The 24,794-nt window shown below is 40.8% G+C and overlaps 1 protein-coding gene across 1 annotated transcript in view; it reads right to left on the bottom strand.

The window, feature by feature from the left end:
* The window catches only part of MTPN (myotrophin), a 64,868-nt gene that overhangs the window by 25,389 nt on the left and 14,685 nt on the right, over window positions 1-24,794 (bottom strand). The window contains exons 2-3 of the mRNA XM_032796142.2: window positions 12,831-12,944; window positions 11,453-11,536 (exon numbers count right to left, since the gene is read on the bottom strand). Of these exons, the coding sequence (XP_032652033.1) occupies window positions 11,453-11,536; window positions 12,831-12,944 (198 nt within the window). The remainder of the gene's footprint in view (window positions 1-11,452; window positions 11,537-12,830; window positions 12,945-24,794) is intronic.

Raw genomic sequence — 24,794 nt, 5'->3', positions numbered from 1 at the left:
AAAAAATAGTTCACTAACTGATCACCTATCATATTGAGTTTCAGAGTTTTAAAGTTCAGTCAGGTTCCCAGATGCTTTAGGATTTAGGTCCATCACTGACTTTCATAACTGAAAAACAAAAACATTTAACATTAAAAACTCTTATGTCACTGACTTTACAGACTTTTTTCAGAGCAACATTTTAGTTTCCTCTTGGGTATTTACTCCTTCATCCTTTGTAGGAACAATTTAGTAAAATATCGTATTTAATCAAGATGCTCTTTTGGAAAAAAAAATTTGTTTTTCTTCTCATGACTGAAACTGGACCAGAGTACAGAACAGTTTAAGTCAGCAATTTGCTCAATTCAATCTGGAATCAGAAATCATGTTACAACCATGTAGCATTAAGTTACAGGCGTAGCAAGCAGACTTCTGCCTATGTACAAAGGCGGTATACCAGATTTCTGACCACAGGACCAGTGCTGTCCTTAGAATTTTAGGGAGGGCCAGGAAAATGTTTCTCTTGCAGCAGATGAGAGGCAAAGAAATGGAGCCCCTTATTTAACTGGAAGAGAGGACAAAGCAGAGCCAGCAGTGGGCCTCTAGGTACGTAAATGTCCGATAGCTAGAAATTTTTAATCAGGGTTAGCCATCTTTCAAACTTGGTACACTATTATATTGCCCTTGCCACCTAAAGTATGTGAGGTGAGCCAAGAGCTACATCATTAGCATTTAGCACAGTGAATCCGGTAAGCTTTTTTTAAAAAAAACTAAAATACTTGTTACTGCAAAAACCAAACACTTATGTTGTCTTGCACCTCTGTTAACCCTACTTACATTCAGCTCATCGTAATATTTTGTACATCTAACAATAGGAGCTGATAGTACTGGACAGTTGCTGTGTAAATTTCACACACAGCAGTATAACTCAATTCTGATTTACAGCTTCTGTAGATTATTCTCATCTATTTTGTCCCTCCAGAGGTTATACTGAGTTTTCCCAAGATACATGATGGCTTTAAAGAGTACACCATGTCTAATCAGGCAAAGTTTAAACTGCAGACTCTCATATATTACCCTCTAAAGAAATTGTCCGTCACAGAATATTTTCATTTAAAGAAATGCATGAAAGTTTTAAAGGGGTGGGTTGAAAAACAGCAAGAGGTAGGAAATTCAGAGGGAAGAATTAAGTTTCACTTATAATCCACCATCTTCCCCCTTGTGTCCAGGTACTGAATGCAATACAAACAATTATTTGTACGTGTCTTTTTTACTCCAACAAGGCAGGTGAAGGATCAACATTCAGCCTCAAGTCAGTTTCCCTGATTTTTAAATCAATTAATGCCAGATGCCTCCAGAAGATGAATTAATGGACAGATGTCCATGTTGTAAGTGTTCAAAAGGGACTAGATCCAAAAACTAAGTCAGCATTCATCTGATTGTAGGATTGAAAAAAGAAACAATCCACTCACAATGATTGCTAGTGAGAGAGCCAACACGAACTGGACAATTTGGAGAAAGCCTGTTTTAACAGAGGCCAAATAAAAATTCTATTGGAATGTATTGGAAGCAGTCAGCTATGATGTCCAGGAATTTTTACATCTGTGTATGCCACAGACAAGCTCAGATACTTAGCTAAATATTACAGGTAAACCCCAATTAGACATCAAGAGTTATGTATGCACATGTAGGTCGCAGTACAAATTTTACAGAAGTTTCAATTATGAGGGACAAGATAGTTTTGGATAACCCTATGTCAAGGTTCCTTCCCCACTCTGAACTTTAGAGTACAGATGTGGGGACCTGCATAGACACTTAAGCTTAATTACTAGCTTAGATCTGGTATCACTGCCACCATCCAGAATTTTCAGTGTCTGGATCACTCCCTGTCCCCCCGCAAAACCTTCCCCTCCCTGGGTAGCCTGGAGAGACTCCTTCACCGATTCCCTGGTGAGTCCAGATCCAATCCCTTGGATCTTAAAACAAGGAGAAATCAATCAATCAGGTATAAAGAAAAAGGCTTTAAATTAAAGAAAAGAAAAGTAAAAGAAAACCCTCTGGGAGAGATTAGCATACCAGCTACTCTCACAGACAACAGATTCAAAACACAGAGGATGTTCCCCTGGGCACAATTTAGTTACACAAAAAAAAACAACCCTCAAATACTCAATTTGATTCTACCTCAATTTGCATAAGACAAGTTACAAAGAAATAAACATAAACCTATTTATTTCTTTCTAAAACTTTCTACTCTGATAAGAGGCTGGTTACTTGATCTTTTCACTCCGGGTGAAACTGAAAACTCTAAACAAAGGAACAACTTCCCTTCTTCCTTTTGAAACATCTTGTTTCCCCACTGGTCCCTCTGGTCAGGTGTTAGCTAGGCTAGGTGAACTTTTTAACCCTTTACAGGTAAAAGAGGCATTAACCCTTAACCAACTGTTTATGACATCCTGCATTTGATACAATTGGGATTTTACCTGTATACACCAACTACAAACTTTGCAAGGCTCAAGGCTTCTTTTGATGTCTCCCAATGTTGCCACACTGTACTTTGATTAAAGGTGAAGTATTAAAAACCAATCGGTCCAGAATTTTTTGTCCTGCAATTTCAAGAGGCTGTCAACATTTTTGCAGTTAATCTCATCTTGATGGATCACAGTTTGAAAGCTTCTTGCTTCAATGGACCTTAACTTCTTTATACATTTAGTAGCCTATGTGAATAAGATGTGCCTAAATGCTTTTACTGCTTCCAAATAGAGTAATCTTTAAAACTGTGTTTTTATGCTCTGTGTAAGAGTTAAATCCTGCATGAGTTGAATCATTCTCCAGAATTTTAAAAGCTTTCGATTACCGTAGGTCACCTTGACTAAGCTTAACTTTCTTCTTTATAACTGCATTTTCATACTAGCATACATTTTGCACTCACTCTTTGAACAGTTCTTGGTGCACAGAATGTACTCTAAACTAGGTCTCCTCAGAATCTTATATAAAAAGTAATGTATTGACACAGTAAAAATCTCAGGTTTTAAATCAAATCTTTAGTATCCATATACTGCAGCAAGTGGTAGGAAATTAATTGGTATGGGAGCATTTATGGTTCACATGCTTCAGCACCTTTTCACTTATAAGATACTTCTTAGTTATTATTCACTTGGATTCCTTATTCTGCTTTAATTACCATAATTCAGTCACAGGTATGAAAGTGATCTATATTCTTGCTTCACTAAACTGTTAAGTCCCTTTACTTATATCAACTATCCACTTAGACACATTATTAAATGCAAAAATATTAAAGTTATGCAATGTTAAGGTAGCACAGCTCAGAGCAAAGAAGTCATTAAGAGCGTAAGTGAACATTTTAGAATGTTCACATCTTGAATAAAAATAAATATTATTTAACAAGGTAGTTAAGTTCTGATCCTTTCCCCTCCAATTTTGTATTTGACAATAGGGCTGACATTGAATGTGTGTGGAGAAAGGGGTAGGGCATATCAAGTTCTAGGAATTGAATCAACTGGGTTTCAAAAAAATCAAGCAAAAGGAGAGAGATTTTCAATCTGAATAGGCAACAGTGGCCAGGTCTACACGACGAGATAAAATCAATTTTAGATACGCAATTTCAGCTACGAGAATAGCGTAGCTGAAATCGAATATCTAAAATCGATTTACTCACCCGTCTTCACCGTGCGGGATCGATGTCCGCGGCTTGCCATGTCAAATCCGGAAATCCGTCCGTCTTGGTGGAGTTCCGGAATCGATATAAGCGCGCTCAGGGATCGATATACCCCGTCTAGATCAGATGCGATATATCGATCCCCGAGCAATCGATTGTAACGCGCCGATACGGCGCGTAGTCTAGACGTGGCCAGTAACTGAAATGTAGCATGCTGAGACAGTGAAGGGTGCAGTTAAAATACTATCTTTCCTAGCAGTAGGGTTACTAAATTTATGGAGAACTGGTCCAGAAGGCAAATCTGTCACTGTTGTTTACCTGTCCTGCTACAAGTTTACTGGTCTTCCAGCTGACATGTATACTATTCTGGAAGAAATCACCACCCATTAGGGTTATCTGGGACAGTATCAATTCTACCCCGTGTCTTCCAAGGTCTTCAAGTTTTATCCCTTTTGTAAAGTAGTGGTAAATAGGAGGTCAAAAATCCTATTTTGTGATAATATATTCAGTATTAGAAATTACTTAGAAGAAAAAGATAGAAACACTGAGTACTGCTGCTGTTTCATCCCAGCCTTGATGCATGAAAGCAGGGCTGCCCAGAGGATTCAGGGGGCTTGGGGCAAAGCAATTTTGGGGGCCCTTTCCATTAAAAAATGTTGCAATACTATAGAATACTATATTCTTGTGGGGGCCCCCGTGGGGCCCAGGGAAAATTGCCCCACTTGCCCCTCCCCACCCCCATCTGGGCAGCCCTTCATGAAAGTCTATACTTGAGCAACTGGGAAATAAATCTTTCAGCTGGGACTTAACTGCCTTCAGCTCACCCAAGGAAAAGGAATCAATTACATAGGTTTACCAGACATTTCATTTTTTGTGAAAACGTTCCCCTATGTTCAAGCTGACAGCTGAAAAAGGCCCTTCACCTCAAAAGCTAACCTTATTTCTATTTCCCACAGAACAACAACAGGTTCTGAATGCTACCTATCGGCCACTTGTATCAAAAGTTCTGTCAAAGCTATGAAGACAGGGTAGAATGGATTTCCTCCCCTCGTAAAAGAAACCACACAACAACAACAAAAAACAAAAACACAAACACACACACTCTAAATCTATGTCTTTACTATATTTGGAATTATGAAAGCTCTTTTACTTTCTTTCTGCAACATTACTTCCCTATATTTGCAGAGGCAGTTAAATACAACTCCAGCTCAGAATCCTGAATGGTTTGATGGTAGGGACACAGGGGAATCAATATCAAAGGATCTCTTTTGCAGGAGGAAATATTACACAAACCAAAATAAAAGTTGATTTTGTAATGAATGTGACAGTCTTGTTTAGCCACATACAAAAGTATAAAGCTAAGCAGACAGTCCTCTGTGGGCTCTGATGTGAAGTCTTTTAAAAGTGTTTCAAAATAAACTTAAAGCACACAGTGTCAGATCCAGCCATCATTAAGCTGGAAACTCTGCTTTGCACACTCTAAACCCCATTATGAAGGAGTCTCTCCCATTTCACAACTCCTATATATTCTTGATTCTCTGCCTGATCTATATATAGCCTGTTAAATGGCCTTCCATCCTCCAGTCATTTTTCAAAATATAAATTATTTAGCTTTAAGTTAGTCACATGCAGACTTTACTACATTAAGATTGTTTCACAGTTTAAGTAACTACACTTCAAGATCATGTGCAATTCAGACCATGGAACAGACAAAGCATGGCAATGTCACTTGGATGAGGGTCCTAAGGTGTTTAATACATTGAACAGGTCTGTCTTATCACAGAGAATACCACCTCAGACATTTAACTGATCTGGGTCAGAAAATTCAACTACAGCTGAGTCCCAATAAATGCAATATTTGAATAGATTGGTATTGGCTAATTGATGGAAGTGGGAACAGTGGCAACACTAAATTCTGCCTGAGGAACTAGAAAACTGGTGCTACTTTCCCTGAATTACTCAATTGCCTTGGGCTCGTTTATTAGAATGTAAGCATTTCAAACAGAAACAGCCAGAAAAATCTGAGGCGTATTCTGTGTATTGGAAAGCACACTATTTAAGACATTTGATCATAAAATATTAAGTTTTTTTAAGTTGTGAGCTAACACTGGCTGATGAAAACCAGTGTCTGCATAGTGTTAGGCAAAACACAGCACAGTAAGCTTTGATGAATGAGTTTCACGGTAAACTTGCTGTTTACACAAAGGTGGTATTGCAGATTTGTAATTAATCTGGAGGTACACATACAAGGTTGTAACAGCATTATGGTCATATCCAGCTTTTAGGTTATCTGTCACTGTGTAAGAACTGGTTGACATCTGCCCTCAGGACTCTAAGCATATAGTCAGAACTCTACCATACACCAGGTGGACAGTGATATAATTTATGAAAAAGCCTGACTCGGACAACAGCGAGGGTCAATGTTTAACTTGGATAAAATGCACCTGAAACTTTTGGCTAAATAAGGAAAATCTCACAGCCCATTCAGAATCATAGTAATGCAGGGCTGGAAGGGACCTCAAGAAGTCAGCATGATTCCTGCCTCAGCTCAGGCTGGATAAGTAAATCTAGACCATCCCTGACAGGTTTTTGTCCAACCTGTTCTTAAAATCCCCACTGATGAAGCTTCCACAACCTACTTTGAAAGTCTATTTCAGAGACCACCTACCCTTTAGTCAGAAAGTTTTCCTAATATCTAACCTTGCTGAAGATTAAGCTGAGTACTTCTTGTCCTATTGTTAGAGGACATGGAGATCAACCAATCACAATCCTCTTTATAACAGCCCTTAACATATTTGAAGACTTATCAGATTTCCCCCTCATTCTCCTTTTCTCAAAAAGGAACATCCCCAGCTTTTAATTTTCTCTCATAGGTCAAGTTTTTGAAATTTTATTACTCTCCTCTGGACTGGACACAATACTCCAGCTGAGATCTCATCTGTGCCAAGTAGAGTGGGACAATTACTTTCCACGTCTCATATACAACATTCCTGTCAATACACTTCAGAATAATATGAGCCTTTTTCACAGCTGCATCATACTAATGGCTCAAATTGCAAATGACTATAAACCATGAGATCCTTTCTGGCAGTACTGCCCCCTAGCAAGTTACTCCCCATTTTGCAGTTGGGTATTTGATTTTTCCTTCCTAAGTACAGTATTTTGCACTTGTTTTTAATGAATTTCATCTTGTTGAATTCAAACTAATCCTCCAATCTGTCACAGTTGTTTTGAATTCTAATCCTGTCCTCTGAAGTGCTTGCAGCCCCTCCCAGATTTGTGTCTTCTGAAGATTTTAAGGATACTCTCCACTCCGTGATCCAAGTCTAAGGAAAATATTGAATAGTAGCAGACCCAGGACTGCATCCTGCAGAACCCCAATAGAGATGCTCTCCCAGTTTGACAGCGAACCACTGATAACTACTCTGAGTACTATCTTTCAACCTGTTGTACACCCACCTTATAAAAATTGACAGAGTCCTGTGGTACCTTATAGACTAACAGAAGTATTGGGTATTCTGATGAAGTGAGTATTCACCACGAAAGCTTATGCTCCAATACTTGTTAGTCTATAAGGTCTGCCACAGGACTTTTGCTTTTCACAGATCCAGATTAACACAACTATCCCTCTGATACCCACTTTATAGTAATTTCATCTAGACTGCATTTCCCTAAGTTGTATATGAGAAGTGCTATAGTACTTCACATCAGAACAGTTTAAAAAGGAAATTAACTTGGCAGAACTACTGTGATAAAAACCAAAGACATGTAGTCTTAATATTCATGTACTCTTTTAGAATTCATATTGCATGAGCCATGATCATACTAAATTTTTTCGTTTACAGTAGTTACTTTACCTTTTCTTGGAAATAAAACAGTTGGTAATCTAAATTAGAAGCAATATATATTCCAAGCAGAATCCTTTAACACTTGTTTTTAATTAGTTTGTGAATAACCCATTAAGAGTTTTACTGCCTGGGCCAGGAAAGTCCTAACCATAATAGTTTTACCTATATACACACTCATGGAGAATTTACAATGTTAAATTGAAATTTACTTCTGAGGGCATTCTGCACCAAAAAAATTACAAATTCCACAAGCTTTAATTGTCAATGAATAAATGCACAGGCTCCAGCATGGCAGTGGGGAGCAGAGGCCACTGGTTGTACAAAGGTGGGAGATCACCCTGCAGCCTCCCCACCCCCACAACACAGACTCAGTGGTGAGACTGCACCCAACCCTGACACAGCACAAGGCCTGGGCTTACCTCAGGAACACCCTGGGGCCCTGTCCCTCGTGCACCAACTGTGGGGTAGGCGGGATCCAAGTGCGCAGGGGCTCAGTGGGAGGGATCCAGGTGTGGGGTGAGAGGATTCTGTGTGGGATAATCTGGGTGCAAGTGGCTCAGTAGAGGGAGGTCTAAGTGGGCGGGGGGGAAATGTGGATGCACAGAGGCGTGGGGGGACGAGGAGTTCCAGGTGTAGGGGCAATGGACTCTACTGGGGCTTCCAGGTGAAAAAGGTTGGGTATCAGCAGAGGGGACACTTGGTGGGATGGGGGTCAGGGTGCAGCTATTTGGGGATGAGTGGTGTGAGGATCTGGATATGGGGGCTCAGGGTGCTGCAAGGGCTGAGGTTTGTCAGGGTGAGGGTATGAGTGCAGAGAGCTCAGTGCGGGTGGTGGTCTAGGTGCAGGGGTGGGGTCTGGGTATAGAGGGGCTCTAGATGCAGAGGTTGAGATTTAGTAAGGTGAGTTTGGGTATGAAGGGCTGGGGGATTCTGGATTTACGAGGTGATCCTTGGCAGGGGTATCTGGGTATGAGGGGGTCTAGATGCATGGGGCAGCAGCTCCCTGTAAAGTGAGTCCTACCCCCACAGCAGAGAAGCAATGGAGGCAGGATGCAGGAGAGGATGCTGAGCTTCCTGAAGTTGGGGGGAGGTTGGGTCTGACATAGTCACTCTTGCAGGGGAAGAGGAAATTCTGTCCGCCCCCGGCTCCAGCCCAGCAGGGACTGGCAGCTGAACCTGGCTCAGGGTAGGAGCCACTGGGTGGGATGTCCCTAGCCTTACGGTGATTTACCTCTCTGCTGGCTGTCCTGGGTGCCTGAAACGATGTACCTGCACAGCATGGGAGTGGTGCATAACTGCTCTTGCAGCTTTCCTATGCTTCCCTGTCATAAAGTCATTTTTCTGCAGGAAAGCAAAGAAATCTGTGGGGGACATGAATTCTGTGCACAAGCAGTGGCGCAGATTTCCCCCCCCAAGAGTAGAAATTTTATAGTGAGATTCTGCAGATAAGCATTAAGCAAAATTCTAAACCAGGGTATGTGGTGGGATAAAGATTAAAAAAAAGAATATATGCTGCTGGGTGCACAGAAACACAGGAGCTTGGATTCCTGAATGGAAGGTCCATCCAGATTGCCTGTTTGGAAATCTGGGGGTTTTGAATTTGAAGGATTGTCAGTTGGTTCCTGAAAAAGATGGATCACAGAGCGGGTGGGGAGCTGGACTGTGATCAGGAAAGAAAGCACTAGGCTGGGCTCTTATAAGAGTAGGCTTTCCCTAGTGGAGTAAATAGTAGAAGGGTTAGTGAAAGCTATTGTGTTTAATCAAAGAAATTACAAATCCAGAAGCTGAAGGTGGAATTAACTGGTGGGGTTTTGAAGAGATCTGCAGGGCCTTCAAAGTAGAGTTAGGAAAAGCAGCTAAGACCCCCTGATATTTTACAGGCATGTGTCCTGAAAGGAAGCTAAAGGGTAAAAGGTTGAACAAGTTGTCATAGTATATTTTCCTCAATCTGAACCTTATAGTCCAAAATCAGGTACTAGCATGAAATCCTCTAAGCTTAATTACCAGCTTAGATCTGATACGCTGCCACCAATCAGAACTGAGTGTCTGATAACTCTGGTCTCCCCAAACCTTCCCTGGGGGGGCCCCCCCAAGACCCAGATTCCTTGAGCCTTACAACACAGGGGAATAAACCATTTCCCTTCCCTCTCCTTTCTTCCTCCCAGATCTTTCCCGCCCTGGGTACACTAGGAGAGAGAGACTGATTCAAACTCCGTGAATCTAAACAAAGGATTCCTCCTTCCCCCTCCCTTCTTTCCCTCACCCAGAGGCAACACAGATTCAAGCTCCGTGAATCTAACACAAAGAGGAATTTATCCTTCCCTTCTCCCCACCAATTCCCTGGTGAGTACAGACTCAATTCCCTTGAGCCTCAACTAGGGAAAAAATCAATCAGGTCTTAAAAAGCAAACTTTTAATAAAGAAAGAAAAAAAAAGTAAGTTCTCTCTGTAACCTAGATGTAAATATTACAGGGTCTTTCAGCTTATATAGACAATAGAAAAAAGGCTTTCTCCAGCAGAAATACAATTTAAAATACTTTTAGCCAAAACACAAAAAACTCTACCAGCCAGATACACAGTTACAAATACAGAAAAACAATTAAGACTAAACTGTCTTTCTACCTTTTTACTTACAAAACTGGGACAGAAGATTAGAGAGCCTGAAGGTATGTGTGGTCACTCTCAGAGCCTAGAGAGAACAAAGCAAAAACCCAAAAACCACAAACAAAGGCTTCCCTCCCTTGAGATTTGAAAGTATCTTGTTTCCTGATTGGTCCTCTGGTCAGGTGTTGTTTGTTAACCCTTTCCAGGTGAAAGAGACATTAACCCTTAGCTATCTGTTTATGACACAAGTGTTGAGCAAGGTATTCACCAGGAAGGGGGAGATCATAATAGCACTGTATTTTGAGACTTCATTCATTAAGTTAGTATCAGGAATAAACTTAAATGCATAAATTAAGGTTGCTCTAATAGTTTCTGAAAGTGCATCAGTTCTGTAATAATAAAATTACAGAAACTATAGGATGTCAGCAAAAAGACTGAGGGCTGGTCTACACTACAGGGGAAAATCGATCTTAGATACGCAACTTCAGCTACGTGAATAACGTAGCTGAAGTTGAAGTATCTAAGATCGAATTACTCACCGTCCTCACGGTGCAGGATCAATGTCCGCGGCTCCCCCTGTTGATTTCGCAACTCCGTTCGGGTTGGTTGAGTTCCGGAATCGTTATAAGCACATTTGGGGATCGATATATCGCGTCTCATCTAGACGCGATATATCGATCCCCAAGCAATCGATTGCTACCCGCCGATACGGCGGGTAGTGAAGACGTAGCCTGAGCCTGACAGTACATCTACATGTACAAGTCATTCAACTGAGAAAGTTGTACTCCATTTTGACAGTGATCTTAAAGGTTCAGTAAAATCACTTCTCATAATAACTAAATTCTACTGACTAAACAGATTTTCTATTTCTATTGTTACTAACACAGACTGTGGGGCTCTGGGTTCTGGATAATAATGCCCACATAAGAGTAGGGAGATCAAAAGACATTTCACAATTAAAAATATTTAGAGAAGGGAAATTTTAAACAGGACTTTTCCCCGGTCACCCTTCTAACAACTATGCTGGACTCTGAAAAAGCAACCTAGTGTTACATCTACCAAAATATGGAATGCCAAATGGTAGTCTTACAGAAAATGAGCAAACATAAGCACTCCTTTTTTTTACCTGTTCCCTTGGCCCACGTGCAGCAAGTAAGCAGCAGCAGCACCAAATGTTGGTTTCTGCATAATGAAGTGCCAGGCACTGGCCTGATGACATGAATGACTATCCTGTTCAGTTATTCTGAACGTACTTGGTCCACCTTATGATTGTTAAAGTCAGAGTACTGATCTTCATCAATGGGCAAGTTTAAGAGTTAGTACTGGGTAAACATTTAAGTCTCACCTTTGACAGAAGCAATTTCACACAAGTGACATGACCCTCATAGACTGCTGATAAGAGTGGTGTGATATGATGTTTATCCGGAGCCTGTAAAGACAGGAACGAAGACAATTATTGAAACACAAGTTCACACTTGTATTTAAAAAGGTTACACTTCAGCCTTTATGGTATGCACATTGATTTTTACTACACCGCTACCTCGATATAACGCCACCTGATATAACATGAATTTGGATATAACGCGGTAGAGCAGTGCTCCGGGATTGATGGGGGGTGCGCACTCTGGTGGATCAAAGCAAGTTCAATATAACATGGTTTCACCTATAACGCATTAAGATTTTTTGGCTCCCAAGGATAGCGTTATATTGAGGTAGAGGTGTATAATGAAAAAAGTTAACAAAAAACTAAGCCCATTTTTCAATACACCCACCCTCCTGAACAAAACAAACCAAAAAAAAAAAAAAAAGCCAGAAATTTCAAAGTTACTGTTTTAAAGAGATTTTCCTGTTGTAGATTGATAACTTTCTGGAAAGCTTTCTTGGCTCATATCTCCACAACAGCTTGGCAACAAAACATCAAGTTTGTTTTATTTGCTTTGCTGGAAAGTCCATTTAGTTTAGTTTTGTTTTTTTCTGGGGTGGAAGGGGAATAGTTAAAGCTATACTAATTCCATATTATACAGAATAGCTACAGGTTCAGAGCAAGATTTAACAGAATGAAAAGGAAAGCAGAAGAGAGAACACAAGTGAAAAGGAAGTGTCCACCTCTCCCCAATGCAAGGAAGCAAAGAAGAGAGACTTGTTTTGTAATTAACCAGTTAAGGACGTAACTTACAACTTCCTAAAGTTTGGGGGTTTTAAAGTGTGCAGAATAATTGAAGTGTACTGTTTACAGGTGCTAGCTGTAGTCCTCACAAACCTCTGGGTGAATAGGAGAGAAAAGTTTGCCTTAGCTACCACACTGTCATAACTTAAGTTTAAACAAGAATCTTCTCAAAATATAGCAATGTATAACAACTTCACAATATCTTAAACTCTCAAAAAGGCCAGATGTGACTGCTGAATCCTGGTTTTCACTGACCAAACTTAATCTGTATTTTTAATGGAAACTAGGAAACAGAACTTGATTTCTGCAGTGTGTGTAATTTACATGCTACAAAATGAATATGTAAATGTCAGTTTAAGCTTCAAGCCTGATTTGTTCTTAAAACCTTTCACTAAGTGATCTCTCAATTACATGAAATTGATATACTTCATTTGATACATTTGCCTCAGTCTTTCACAATGAGTCTTTCACAAAATGCTCTTTACACATCTAACCCAAACAATTACATGAGGCACACAACATAAGTCAAAGTCTTTCTACAATTTCCTAAACATACATTAATATCAGCTCCTTTTAATAGCAGAAATTCCAGAATCTCAAGCTGCCCACAATCTGCTGCATAGTGAAGAGGTTTCCTCCCACCTTCCAGTGTCCGGTTGACATCTTCACCCTTATAAAAACAAAGTAAAACGTGTTAGATTTCCTTATTTATGCAACATCCTTTAAAATAGAAACAGAAGGTCCAACATCTCAGAGACACTGAACAATTCACCTGCCCCCAACTCCGCAAAACATTAAGTTACTACTCAAGAAAAAACCCAAGAGACTGGAGTCCTTCCACTTTTTCAGATGTAGACAACATTCCAGAGATTAAATTGCCTTGCAGTCTATCTCCCCTCTTGTGATTGAACAACATCTATATGTCAAATACAGCAATTACTTACTTGGGGAGTTAAGTATTGAGTATTTTTAGACAAACTTAATCCAATAAATATTTGTTCTCTGAAGAAAGATAGTCTCACATTTTATCTCCCCCATCTCCCTTTGCTCTCCTCCCTCTGCATATATTTTCATGCAGCTCGATTCCCTTTTCCTATAAACCAACTGTGTAGCCTTCTAACCCTACTGCACATGCTGCTTAGCTGCCTCATTCTTTCCTCCTCTGGGCATTCTTCTGTTGGGAGATGGCAGCTCCAGTAACAGCCAAGAATGGCTCTTATTTTCACCCCCTTTTCCTTTCATATGGGCAGCTGCCATACCAATCACCCCCACTAACCAACAGAGATAGTGAGGCTAACTTGTTCTGCTTGCTTTCAGCAGCTTTTACAGGTCTCTTTACAATGAGGAGCCTGGACTCCTTTAGAAGAGTCAGCATGATATGATCAGCACCAATCTAAAATCTGAATGGCAGTTTTTGAAGTATCTTTCATTTTCTGTAAACTTAAGGATGTACTGAAAACGGCCAACCAAACCAGGATTAATCAAGGTCCTGTTAAAGGAGGGGCAAAGGTAAGTATTCACCCGTGAATTCACTAGATAAACACAAAAACTAATTATTGCAATATACCAGCTGTATTTCCCTCAGTCAATATACACCATCCAAAATAAAACCAGGTCATTGTCACCTAGCAACAACTGAAAACTTTAGACTCTAAACACTGACAGGTACCATGTGTTAAGTGAATCAGCGTGCAAATGAATTTAGCACTTGAGGGAAGATGCTGGTTTTTACAGCCTTTCTACAAATGTCCCTCAGGTGTTCACAAAAAGATACTTCAAAAGCAGCAGCAATTCAAGGTTCCATCAAAATTCCCTGCCAGTCTCTACTCCCACCATGCAAATCTCATGAAGTTCACAAAAGCATGCCCCAACTTGCTCCGCTTCCAGCAGAAGGCTGCTGAACCTCATCACCACCACCACACTGGCCTGGGAGTTCCAGAGGTCAAGTTAAACATTGCTTTGTCACTACTTTGAAGCTGTATTTAAATGCACGAACGCACATATTAACTAAAACGTTGGTTCTGTACATTGACTTCCATTTATGGGGAGTCCAGCAAACAAAATTCTCACTCTTGGGCAGTTTTGGTTACAGAGTGGCAAACAAAAGAGTTGTCTGAAACAAACTATTTTTAGAGAGTTATTTCTGAACCCTTTTACCAAATTCCAAGCAAATTTGGCAAGACAAGTTCTACTTCTGTCCCAGTTTGCCCATTTTAAGGCCAACAGAATTTGTAAATTTTAAAAGGCGGCCAAATTGGGCTTGTAATGGAACCAGTTGCAACCTCACCTGATGCTGTGCCATAATTACAGCTGGAGTATTCTGGACACATGTATCTTCAGGCACTCTAAACTGATTATTGAGTATAAAGTGCACTCTTACTTTATCCATAAACAAAGTACAAGACAAGAATATTTTCTCCTCCCTTATCTTTCCCTTGGAAAGTTTAGGCAACTAGCTTCATGGATAATCATTACACTGGATATGTCAAGGGCTTAGTAAGTTCTATAGTTAATACAAATTAGCCACACTGCTGCCAGTTTTGTCTAGCTCAGCATAAATATTCATGGTCAAAGGTATGCAAATAACTAGGATCCTCCAAAACAGAGAAAGTTAAGTTCTCCCCATTCACCTCTCTCTCTCTCTCCCCCATTCCCTTATAAAACAATGTAGTGAATGCCTTTGTATTTTTGGTAGTAACTTTGTATTTGGAGTAACTCTGGAAGAGGCTAATTTGGGATAAGACACTTCTACTGGAATGAAAACTTCTACCCATGTAGTTAACCAGGAACAAATAATTCAATAACTCCACTTCGTGGGCGAACACTAGATTAGAGCTGATATTACCCACATCAATTTAACTATCAATGGTAGCACAAATTGTATATTGTTGTACCACACCCTCAATTTGTAACAACCTGCTGCATATTGACGCGTCTCTACCTTCATATTTATTGATGATTTATACACAAGTATAACCAACTCAAATGCACTACACAATTTTGTTGATGCACAAAAAATAGAAATAAAACCACTCACCAATGTCAACACATTACTCACCTTAATCAGATCTGCTCCTTTTATATATTCATACACTTTTCAGAGAAATTGGTAAACCCACTGGAAAAAGTTCTGAGTAAAACTGTTCTTCTGATACAAGAATTAGGAGAACTTCATAAGCAACTTGTCAAAATAAGGTTATTAAAACCTTGGTAACCTTTTAAAATTATATTAATATTGAACATTTTTTATAGGTGAAGTCCTCTGTCCTTCATTGTGCCCCTCCTTTCCCCGACAGGACTCCTGAAAGCCTCAGTTCAAAACTTAACCACAAATCAAGTTCTTTCAACAATCATTCCCATTTTTCAAAATTAACAGGCCTCATTTTAGAGTTCTCCATTCTTTGAGAACAACAGTCAGCAGGTTTCTGGAATGTGGCAATCATCAAAATATATTTCAGATTGTTTATTCATTGACAAAAATGTGGCCAACAGTTTGGTTATTAAAACCGTTTAATAATACATCCCTGAGGGGGAAAATAAGTCAGGTTAGGCTGAGATTTTAGCTTTGGACAAAGTTCTGAACTGTACTAGGCAGTTCGGGAATTTATTATTCCAGCCCCCATTATTTTCATTTGAAAAGCTCCCAGGACACGCTTGTAGTATCTGCGCTTGAATAATTTTCTGATTAAGTCCAATCATTTAATTTAACTCTTCAATTCTTTTGCAGCTCAAATTGTAGAAGTGAATTAGATTTTACTGTCTTTGTCCCTACAATTCACTATGACATCAGCCTATTAAGAAGGCACAATGAGTAAGTTTAGTGATAAATTATAAATTCCAAGTCACACAAGTAAGTGATAATTTAAAAGCTCATTATTTTCCTGTTAGCCTACTAAACCACACTAGACTAATATCTTTCCATTTTGGCTCAGTGCCCTTTAAAAGTCACCAAGATGCAACTAAAAGACTGTTTATTTGGAAGCTGTGATCTTGAATAAAACTGTAAAGAAATGTTTTAACACCAACATCCAACCCCACCTGAAGTAATTAAAGGATATATTTTTTGGATTCTGGATTGCCTGTTCAAATCCTAAAAAGCAGTGTAACTTCACCTCCACATACCACCTCTTCCATTTCTCACTAATACCATCAGATGCAACAAGATGCCTGGTGACAGGAAGGGCATGATTTAGATTACTGGATAGACTAGTCCCTTCAAGGAAAGTAATATGACTTCACTGATTTACACTCAGTAAGAACAGGTTTTTTTTTTCTTAATTTAAACGACTTCCCTACAGAAAGGAATTTGAGAGGAAATAAACTGGGTAATAAATTCCAATTTATACTTCTCCCAAAAATTCCCAATCAAGATTAGAGAATTTATTTTAAATCTTCTCCACAGATCTCTGTTTAATCAGTTAGATATTCCCTGAAGTAAAATTTCAAGGAAAGCTTTCAGTGCTAAACACTGCAATTGAAATGTATTTCCAACTCCAACTCCTTTTCCACTCAACTGGTGACTGTATCAAGAAGGCCAAGGGGCAGTAATATTTGGTAAATATTGGATGAACTTTGGACATTTGATTTTAAAATTGGCACCTAAAACCTTTGAGATCTCTAATGTAAAAGCTAAGAAACCCCAAGTATTTTAAACCTTTGATTAGGGTGCACTTGTCCAACAGGAACTATAAGAAATAAATTAAAGCTACAGGTGATATCAAAATGTTTTTCTTCTGCCATTTCTCTGAATTACTAGTTATACATTAGTTGGTTTTATGCAATATATTATGTGTGGCAAATTGCCGGCACTATTATGATGGGTCTCACTCTCTCTCTTCTTTGGGGGGGGGGGGGTCAAGGCACCATTTTTTGCCCCTGAATTGGAATATTAATTGCCCCACTAGTGTCCTTGAGGAGGAGAGTGGAGAGGGAGGGACCTGGGCTCGCCCTCTACTCCAGGTCCCAGCCCTGAGGATAGTGGTGAACCACTTGAACTGGTGGTTCCTTTCCTGGGCTACTTCCCTCTCCTGCCCTTCAGCTTGTGGGGGAGCTTCCTGCCCTCCCTCTGCACAAGCAAGGTGCCCCTTACCTAGGGTCTTGGACTTCTTGGCCCACTGCAGCACTCCTCCAAACTTTCCTCTCTTTCCCTTCAAACTGTTCTCTGTTCCAACACCAATCTTCTCTGCTCCAATACAATCCTTTCTGCGCCAGCTCCCACACTGTCTGATTGAAGCAGGAGGTTTTATCATGTGACTGACTGCAGGTGCTCTAATTGGCTTCAGGTGCTCTAGTTAATCTATAGCAAACTTTCTCCCCCTTACAGGGAATAAGGCTCCCTTCTAACCCTCTCCTGCTGCCCTCTGGCCATGCTGTATCACATACGGTATATATACACATCTTATGATCGTTTCTATTAGCATTTCAAAGAACTACAAATCATATATTCCCCCTTGACCGAGCATGAGTGAAACAAAGACATTTACTGATGACAAATTTAGACTTTGAGTGGAGTAGCAGCAAATGTGGAATTTTGTATGTTGAAAATGTGGTGCAGCCAGTCTGCAGTGTACAGCGGGTGCAGGAATGGTGAAGCGTGGATGAGAGTAGAGGGTACATCTGGTGTCTTAGCTTTGTTTTATTGTAGGATATTGGTAGGCTCCTCGCCCCATACCAAGGGGGTCACACATGCCAGCTACAAAAGAATAAATCAATTTTGTCTAAAAATGGGATCTGTCACCTACACAGCATTCACAAATGTGAATAAAAAACTCATGTCCTGTGGGTGTCAGAATAGGGAGTTTGCTAAAGAATTTTCATGGATTAAGTGGCCTCTTTAATAGGCAGAGCCACTCTAGTATGTCCCGCAGAATGCAAAATATCCACTAATATGCATGGATTATCCTGGACCAGTTCAATCTGAATATGTATAGAAGTGGCTACCTTTTCATAAATTCCTGGTACATTTTATAACATCCAGTACTGGGGAGGATGGTTCCAAGACAGTGCCCTCATCTGGTGTAGAGTAAGTGTTGAGAGGAGGTACTGAGCTGGGGAGGGCTAGCTCAGTGGTTTGAGCATTGGCCTGCTAAACCCAGGGTTGCGAGTTCAATCCTTGAGGGGGCCACTTAGGGATCTGGGGCAAAAATCAGTACTTGTCCTGCTAGTGAAGGCAGGGGGCTGGACTCGATGACCTTTCAAGGTCTCTTCCAGTTCTAGGAGATAGGTATATCTCCAGTTATTATAGAGTCCATCCGCTCCGTTTCTGCTGAACATCTGTAAGAGGAGGGTCAGATTCTGGAGGGATAAGATGCCTCCGTTACTGGTGTCAGCACTCTGATAGGGATTCAGAGTAGAGTGATGTCTAGGAAAAGATGACCTTGAGTCATGGGAACAAATCCACACCCCTAAGCACCAGTGCCAACCTGACCTAAACTTGCAGTTTAAGTGCAGCTAAGTCAATGGAATAATATTTCCATCAACCTAGCTACCATCATTCAGGAACATAGACTTACTACAGTTACAGAAAAAACTTTTCTATTACAGTAGTGTGTATCTACACCAGTGGTCCCCAAATTGTGATGCATGCCCCCCTAAAACCTGCAGTGGGGCCTGGGCCACTCACATGGGGGATGGAGAAGGAGCACCATGCTTCCAGCCCTACTCCGCCCTCAGACCACCTCTGCCCCCAGCCTTGATCCTCCTCCAACCCCATTCAGCCCCCAGGCCTGCTCTGCCTCCAGGCCTGGGCCAGCACCCTTGGGGGGTGAGGGGGGTGGAAAAACATGGGGAGGGAGCACCATGCTTCCAGCCCCACTCCTAGATCAGCTCCTCCCCCAACCCCGTTAAGGCCCCAGTCCCGCTCTCTCTCAGTAGCAGAGCTGGGGGCAGCCTTGACTGTGCAGTAATAGAGAGGGGCATGGACAGATTTGGTTTATGGTATGGAGTGGCGGCACAACTGGAAAAGTTCGCGTACCACTGATCTACACTATCGTACAACACCAGCATAGCTATGATGCTATAGTTGTACTGCTGTAGCACCTGTAGTTGTAGATATGGTTTAAGTCTGCATTTTAAAAATATCTATTGTTTGTGTTGCTGCTCAGTGGTTCCACAAGCTACAACAGAATAGAAACTCGCTAGTCTAGTCAATTTTCATTGATCTCTGATTCTTGTGTCTTGTGGGTGGAGTGGAGCAAGGCAAGGAAGGAAGCAATGATACTGACAAGATCAACTCAGTTTTTAGTTGGAGTAGAAAGAAAGAACTACAAGTAATACAGGAGGTCGGTCCCCTCCACCCCTGCTTACTTCCTCTTCTACCCAGGTGCTCCTTCCCTCCTCCACCTATGGCTTGAGACATACTTTTACTCCCTAGTGGATTCTGTGCCAAAAAAATTCAAGTTTTGTCAATAAATAAATGTGGAGGCTCCAGCATGGCAGTGGGGAGCTCAGGCCACTGGCTACATGGAGGTGGAAGATCACCCTAGACATGGACTCAGCAGTAAGGCTGCACCCAACCCTGACACAGCACAGAGAGAGGGGATAGTTGGGGGAGGGGGTTCTGGACGCAGAGGCTTGTCGTGGGCAGGTTCCAGGTGCAGAGCCTTCCAGGTTCAAGTGGTTGGGGGTGTCTGGGTTCTTGGAGAGTGGGGCTTGGTGGGGTGGGGGTCTGTGTGAAGCTAGTTGAGGGTCAGTGGCATGGGGGGCTCAGAGTGGCGGGGCTCTGCAAGATGGAGGTTTGATTGCAGGGAGCTCAGTGGGGGGTGATCTGGGTGTGGGTCCGAAGGCAGGGGGGTTCCAGGTGCAGGGGTTGAGGTTCAGTGGGATGGGGTTCGGATATGGAGAGCTATGGAGGTTCTGGGTGTATCAGGTGAGGCTTGGTAGGGGTGTCTGGGTATGGGAAGTCTGGATGCACCAAGGCTGGGCAGATGGTGGAGCAGCTACCCATACAGTGATCCCCTACCCCCGCAGTAAGGAGCAATTGGAGCAAGAAGGGGAGGATGCTCAGCTTCCTGCAGCTGGGGGAAGGTTTCTGGGGGTGAGTCTGACACAACCCCAGCCACTCCTTGCAGGGGAAGAAGTTGTCCAGTGTTCTCCCATCTCTAGCCAAGACTCACAGCTGATCCTGGCGCAGGATAGGAGCAACTGGCTGGGGTGTCCCCAGCCCCATGGTGATTTCTCTCTCCACTGGCTGCTCCAGGTGCCTGAAATGATGTACCTGCACTACTGGGGGGTGGGGGGAGGTGACACTGCTCTTGCAGCTTCCCCTTTCTTCCCTGTCAGAAAGTCATTTTTCTTCAGGAAGCAAAGAAATCTGCAGGGGACATGAATTCTGCACATGCACAGTGGTGCAGAATTCCCCCAGAAGTAATAGTTTATATAGACTCTCTAATTTCTATTCCTTCTTCCTACAGAAGTGAAAGTAGTAGCAGCCTCTACCACAAGAGACAGAGTTCCGGAGGGCAGGCTCAAGAGATTAGCTGAGCAGGCAGACAAGGGGTGAGAGGAGACTGTTCAGATATGGAGAGTCAAGAAATTTATTTTTGGCAGTGAGAAGGTGAATACAAACAAGTGTTTATTGGGGTAGATTCAGAGCCTGTTTTCTCCAATTAGTTTCACTAGGCAGTACAGTTGAGGTGACTGAGGACTGAGCTGGTAGCCAGGAACTCCTAGAGTAAATCCACACCGGAAGATTGCATACCTATTTGCAAACAACCACCACCCAGATGTTCACATAGTGTAGCAACAGTATAAGTGCTAGTACTCAGGTCTAAGGCATTTTTATTATGTCAGAAGCAGGTAAGACCCACACTATCCTCACACTTATGCCTGGACTGAAAAACAGGCATGGTATTTTCTTGGTTAATACAAGGCCTTGAATTCCCAAGAAAATGGACAAGTTAAAATACTTGGCCTATCTCTGTGAATCTTGCCTGCCTTCCAAAAGCATTGCCTAATAAATAAAAATTCAACTTTAAATTAAAAAAAAAAAGAAAAAAGAAAAGAGCATTGTAAAGGCTTTGAAAGTGCTATACAAGCACTAAGCACTATTATACCACTGTTAGCTTATGACAACAAAAGGTAAGGTATAGTATAGAGATCTACTTTGGTGGCTGTAATGTCAATGGCAAACAAATAACCAATTTGCCCAAATCTAATCAAATGCAATCTGAAGTATTTTGTCTCAATTTAAAGAACATAATTCCAGAAACAAACTGCCAAACTGAACCACTGAGCCATCTGTGTTTTGGCTGTTGTATCAGCATTTTTAGACAAAAAACCCTGCAAAGCATTTGAGTATTTCTACAGAACAAGGATGAACTCTACATTTTCTAGTGAGAGCTTCTAGAAGGTTGTCTCTCTCTGACTTCAGAAAACTAAATAGAAATTTTACACACATATAATCCAAAAATGAAAACACCCCCCATACACTTTAAGCACTGGTATTGAGTTCAAAGGGTAGAAACTCACCTAGTTAGAATATTTAGTGACATATTTCCAAGGGAATGAATCTTAAATATACACCTAATAGACTGAGTGGTACAAATTCACAACATTTTACTGATAAATAAAGAGCCACAAAATATAGACTCAAAGTTCACAGTATTGGCTGGAATAGCAACATAAATCTGTTATGCGTGTCTGATTAGCCGATAACAAGATTGTTCAAAGTAAAGTGTGAAATTAAGTCCTCCAGTAAGTTTCCTTTGTGGCAACATTCTCAGCCTCTCACCAGCACTGAATACACTACATTTGCAAGCCAGAAGAGTAAGGCCTGGTATACAGTTAAAATTTAGGTTGATATATCTATGGAATGCCGGGGTGTGAAAAATCCATCCCCGAGCCCCATAGCTATATTGGCCTAAGCCCTGGCATAGGCACAGCTAGGTCAATGGAAGAATGCTTCCATCAACCTAGCTATCATCATTCAGAGGAAAGGTGTTACTGACACAACAAAAAAACCTTTCAATTGCTGTAGGCTACATCTACACTATGGGGTTATGTCAGTATGGCTACAGTACAATGCACCACCTTTAGATCACCAAGTGGTATAAAGATTTGGTAAGTGTGGGATATCAAATTAGTAGAGGATAATTTGTTTTTTGCATGTTACTATGCAAGTGACTGGCACCCATCTTGAACTACAGTGAAAACACTTCAGTTTGCAAGAGATTGTGTGTGTATGACTAATATATGGGTAAGGGTTTAAATTGTTTGCAACACTACAGACATCATGCATTTTCGTCCTTACCGACAATTTTGAGTCCCCACTCAAGTCCATTCCTACATATAATATTTTTCCCTGCAATGCAGTTATAGATTGAAATACTAACTTGGTCAATTTTACATTTTTCACTCCAGCTAGGAAACAATATGCAACAAGAAAATGTGATTTGGAGGAAAAATGAAATCTGACAAAAGTAAAATATCTTTGTACCTCTCCTGCACATGGTGCTTCCTCTGTGGCACAGCAGGACCAGGGTGAGACTGATTGGGTTAGCGTAGATTTCATTCTGGCATTTCTAGGGAAGTATTGTGTACAGGAACAGAAAAAGCAGCAAGCCAAAAGAGGAGGCCTAGTGATAACAGTTAAGCCCAAACATGGTCTCATTCCCTGAGCCATATCGAAGAGAAGCATCAATAGATTGAGGACTGAAATACTGGCAGAAAGAGGGAGAGAAAGGCACAAAATTCAAGGGGTAAAGGAGAAAGAGAAAAAAAGGAATAACTTAATACTGTTGGGAAAAACCTTTCAAGAAGTCTGATGACCAATTAAATAGTTTGCTGAATTGGGAGCTGAAGTCTCAAAACAGCCCATCCCCAGCAATTGTACAGTGGGGGACAAGAATGACAGCCAGTTACCCCATTTCTTCCTTTGATTCCCTGTTCCATGTGACAGAAGATCACCTGGAACTTAAATATCTGGGTAAGACATGGGAATCCATGGACCAGTGGCCTAGCTTCTCTCAAGTTAGTTAAAGACCTCTCTTAAACTCAAGGATTCCCATTTAATCCTTTGCCCAATAAACCTTGTATCAGACTTTCCTCTGAGTTAGAGAGGAGATTAGTTCTACTGAACTCTCGAAGTATCACCCTTTGGGTGAAACAGGAAGAGCAACAGAAAGCAGAATAGAAACAAGCTAAAATAATTCTGAGTATCAGAAGTAGAACAACAAATAAGATTCTAGTGCAGTTAGTACAGGTGGCTACATGTAAACTTTCTGTAAGCCATGTATTTTTTTCTGAATCTAAACAGTATCATGACTGAACATCGAGAGATGGGGAAGAAAATCTTCACACCTGACATAACATCAACTGAGCATACTGCTGTTCCCAATCTCTTTGACAACCTTGAACTGCCCATCTGGTAATTTTATATTCTAGTGATGTGGCTGTCCAAAGTCAGCATAGAATTTGACCAAAAACCCAAGCACTGTTGCCGCTTTGTACTGTTTATCCCTCTGGGGACATACTAAGTGGAAAATATTTCAGTCCACCTGGGTGCCAGATGACAACTTAGTAAAATCCTTCAAGCCCACAGGGTAACAGACATATCTGAGGCAGGAAACAGTTGAGGTCTGAGCAAGCTAGCTTCAATATCAGTGTTATTGATCTGCTCCAAACCTACTGGTATGGAAAAGTAGCCTTGTTGTCTACAGAAAGTTAATCCCCCTTTCATTTTCACAAAAATATATGGGAAACTACACCAAATAGTGGTATGGCAAACAAATGTCTGGTTATAAGAAGAAACAGGAAATGCATGCCTTTTAATTGTCCAAAGACATATCACTATGGCCCCAGACAAAGCTAAGGATTTCACTTTCCAGTATTGTCAATGATATCTTTGGATTTTGTTTCTTCTTAAAAAACACTTAAGTGTCTATTTAAGAGTAACGTCAGACTTCTTGAAAAGAAATTCTGTACTGTATGGGAAACACGTAAATATACATTACTACATCAATAGCAAATTTCTCAACATGATTTAGTAAATTAACAAATCTGAGCAATTTGAAAAATACAGTATTTTAATATTCTAGAATATAATCCCTTATAAAACCTTCTCAGCTCTTCACTTCTCCATTCTCTGGGAATTTACTCCTAGAGTGATAATATGTTCAATTTATGACTTTTCCTTGCTATCCAAAATGTACCCGAGTCAAGACTTACTCACCCTTTAAAATATTACACTGCTACCTCAAATCCAAACAACAGGTAAAAGAGTTAGAGAACAGTGTGATCCAAAAGTAAATTATACTGTTTTTTAGTTCTTATGCATATTATTCTCCTCTACATTTATCAAGAGATTATTTTGGGATTTTTTGTTTTTGTTTTTAAATCTCATGTGGGTATTCCCTGGTGTTACCAGTAACAAAGGGATTATTCACAGTATTGAATTATCACTATTCCTCAGCGAGATTAACAAGCACAGATGTGGAATTAAATTTCAGTGTGACTACATGCATGGAATCATATGAAGACAGAATGAAATAAAAAAGCTATTCACAAAAACAAAATTCCTGGG

The sequence above is a fragment of the Chelonoidis abingdonii genome, chromosome 1 (assembly GCF_003597395.2).
Source record: "Chelonoidis abingdonii isolate Lonesome George chromosome 1, CheloAbing_2.0, whole genome shotgun sequence".
Classification (NCBI taxonomy): domain Eukaryota; kingdom Metazoa; phylum Chordata; order Testudines; family Testudinidae; genus Chelonoidis; species Chelonoidis abingdonii.
The sequence above is the reverse complement of the archived record's forward strand: the minus strand, read 5'-3'. Positions and strand labels throughout refer to the sequence as shown.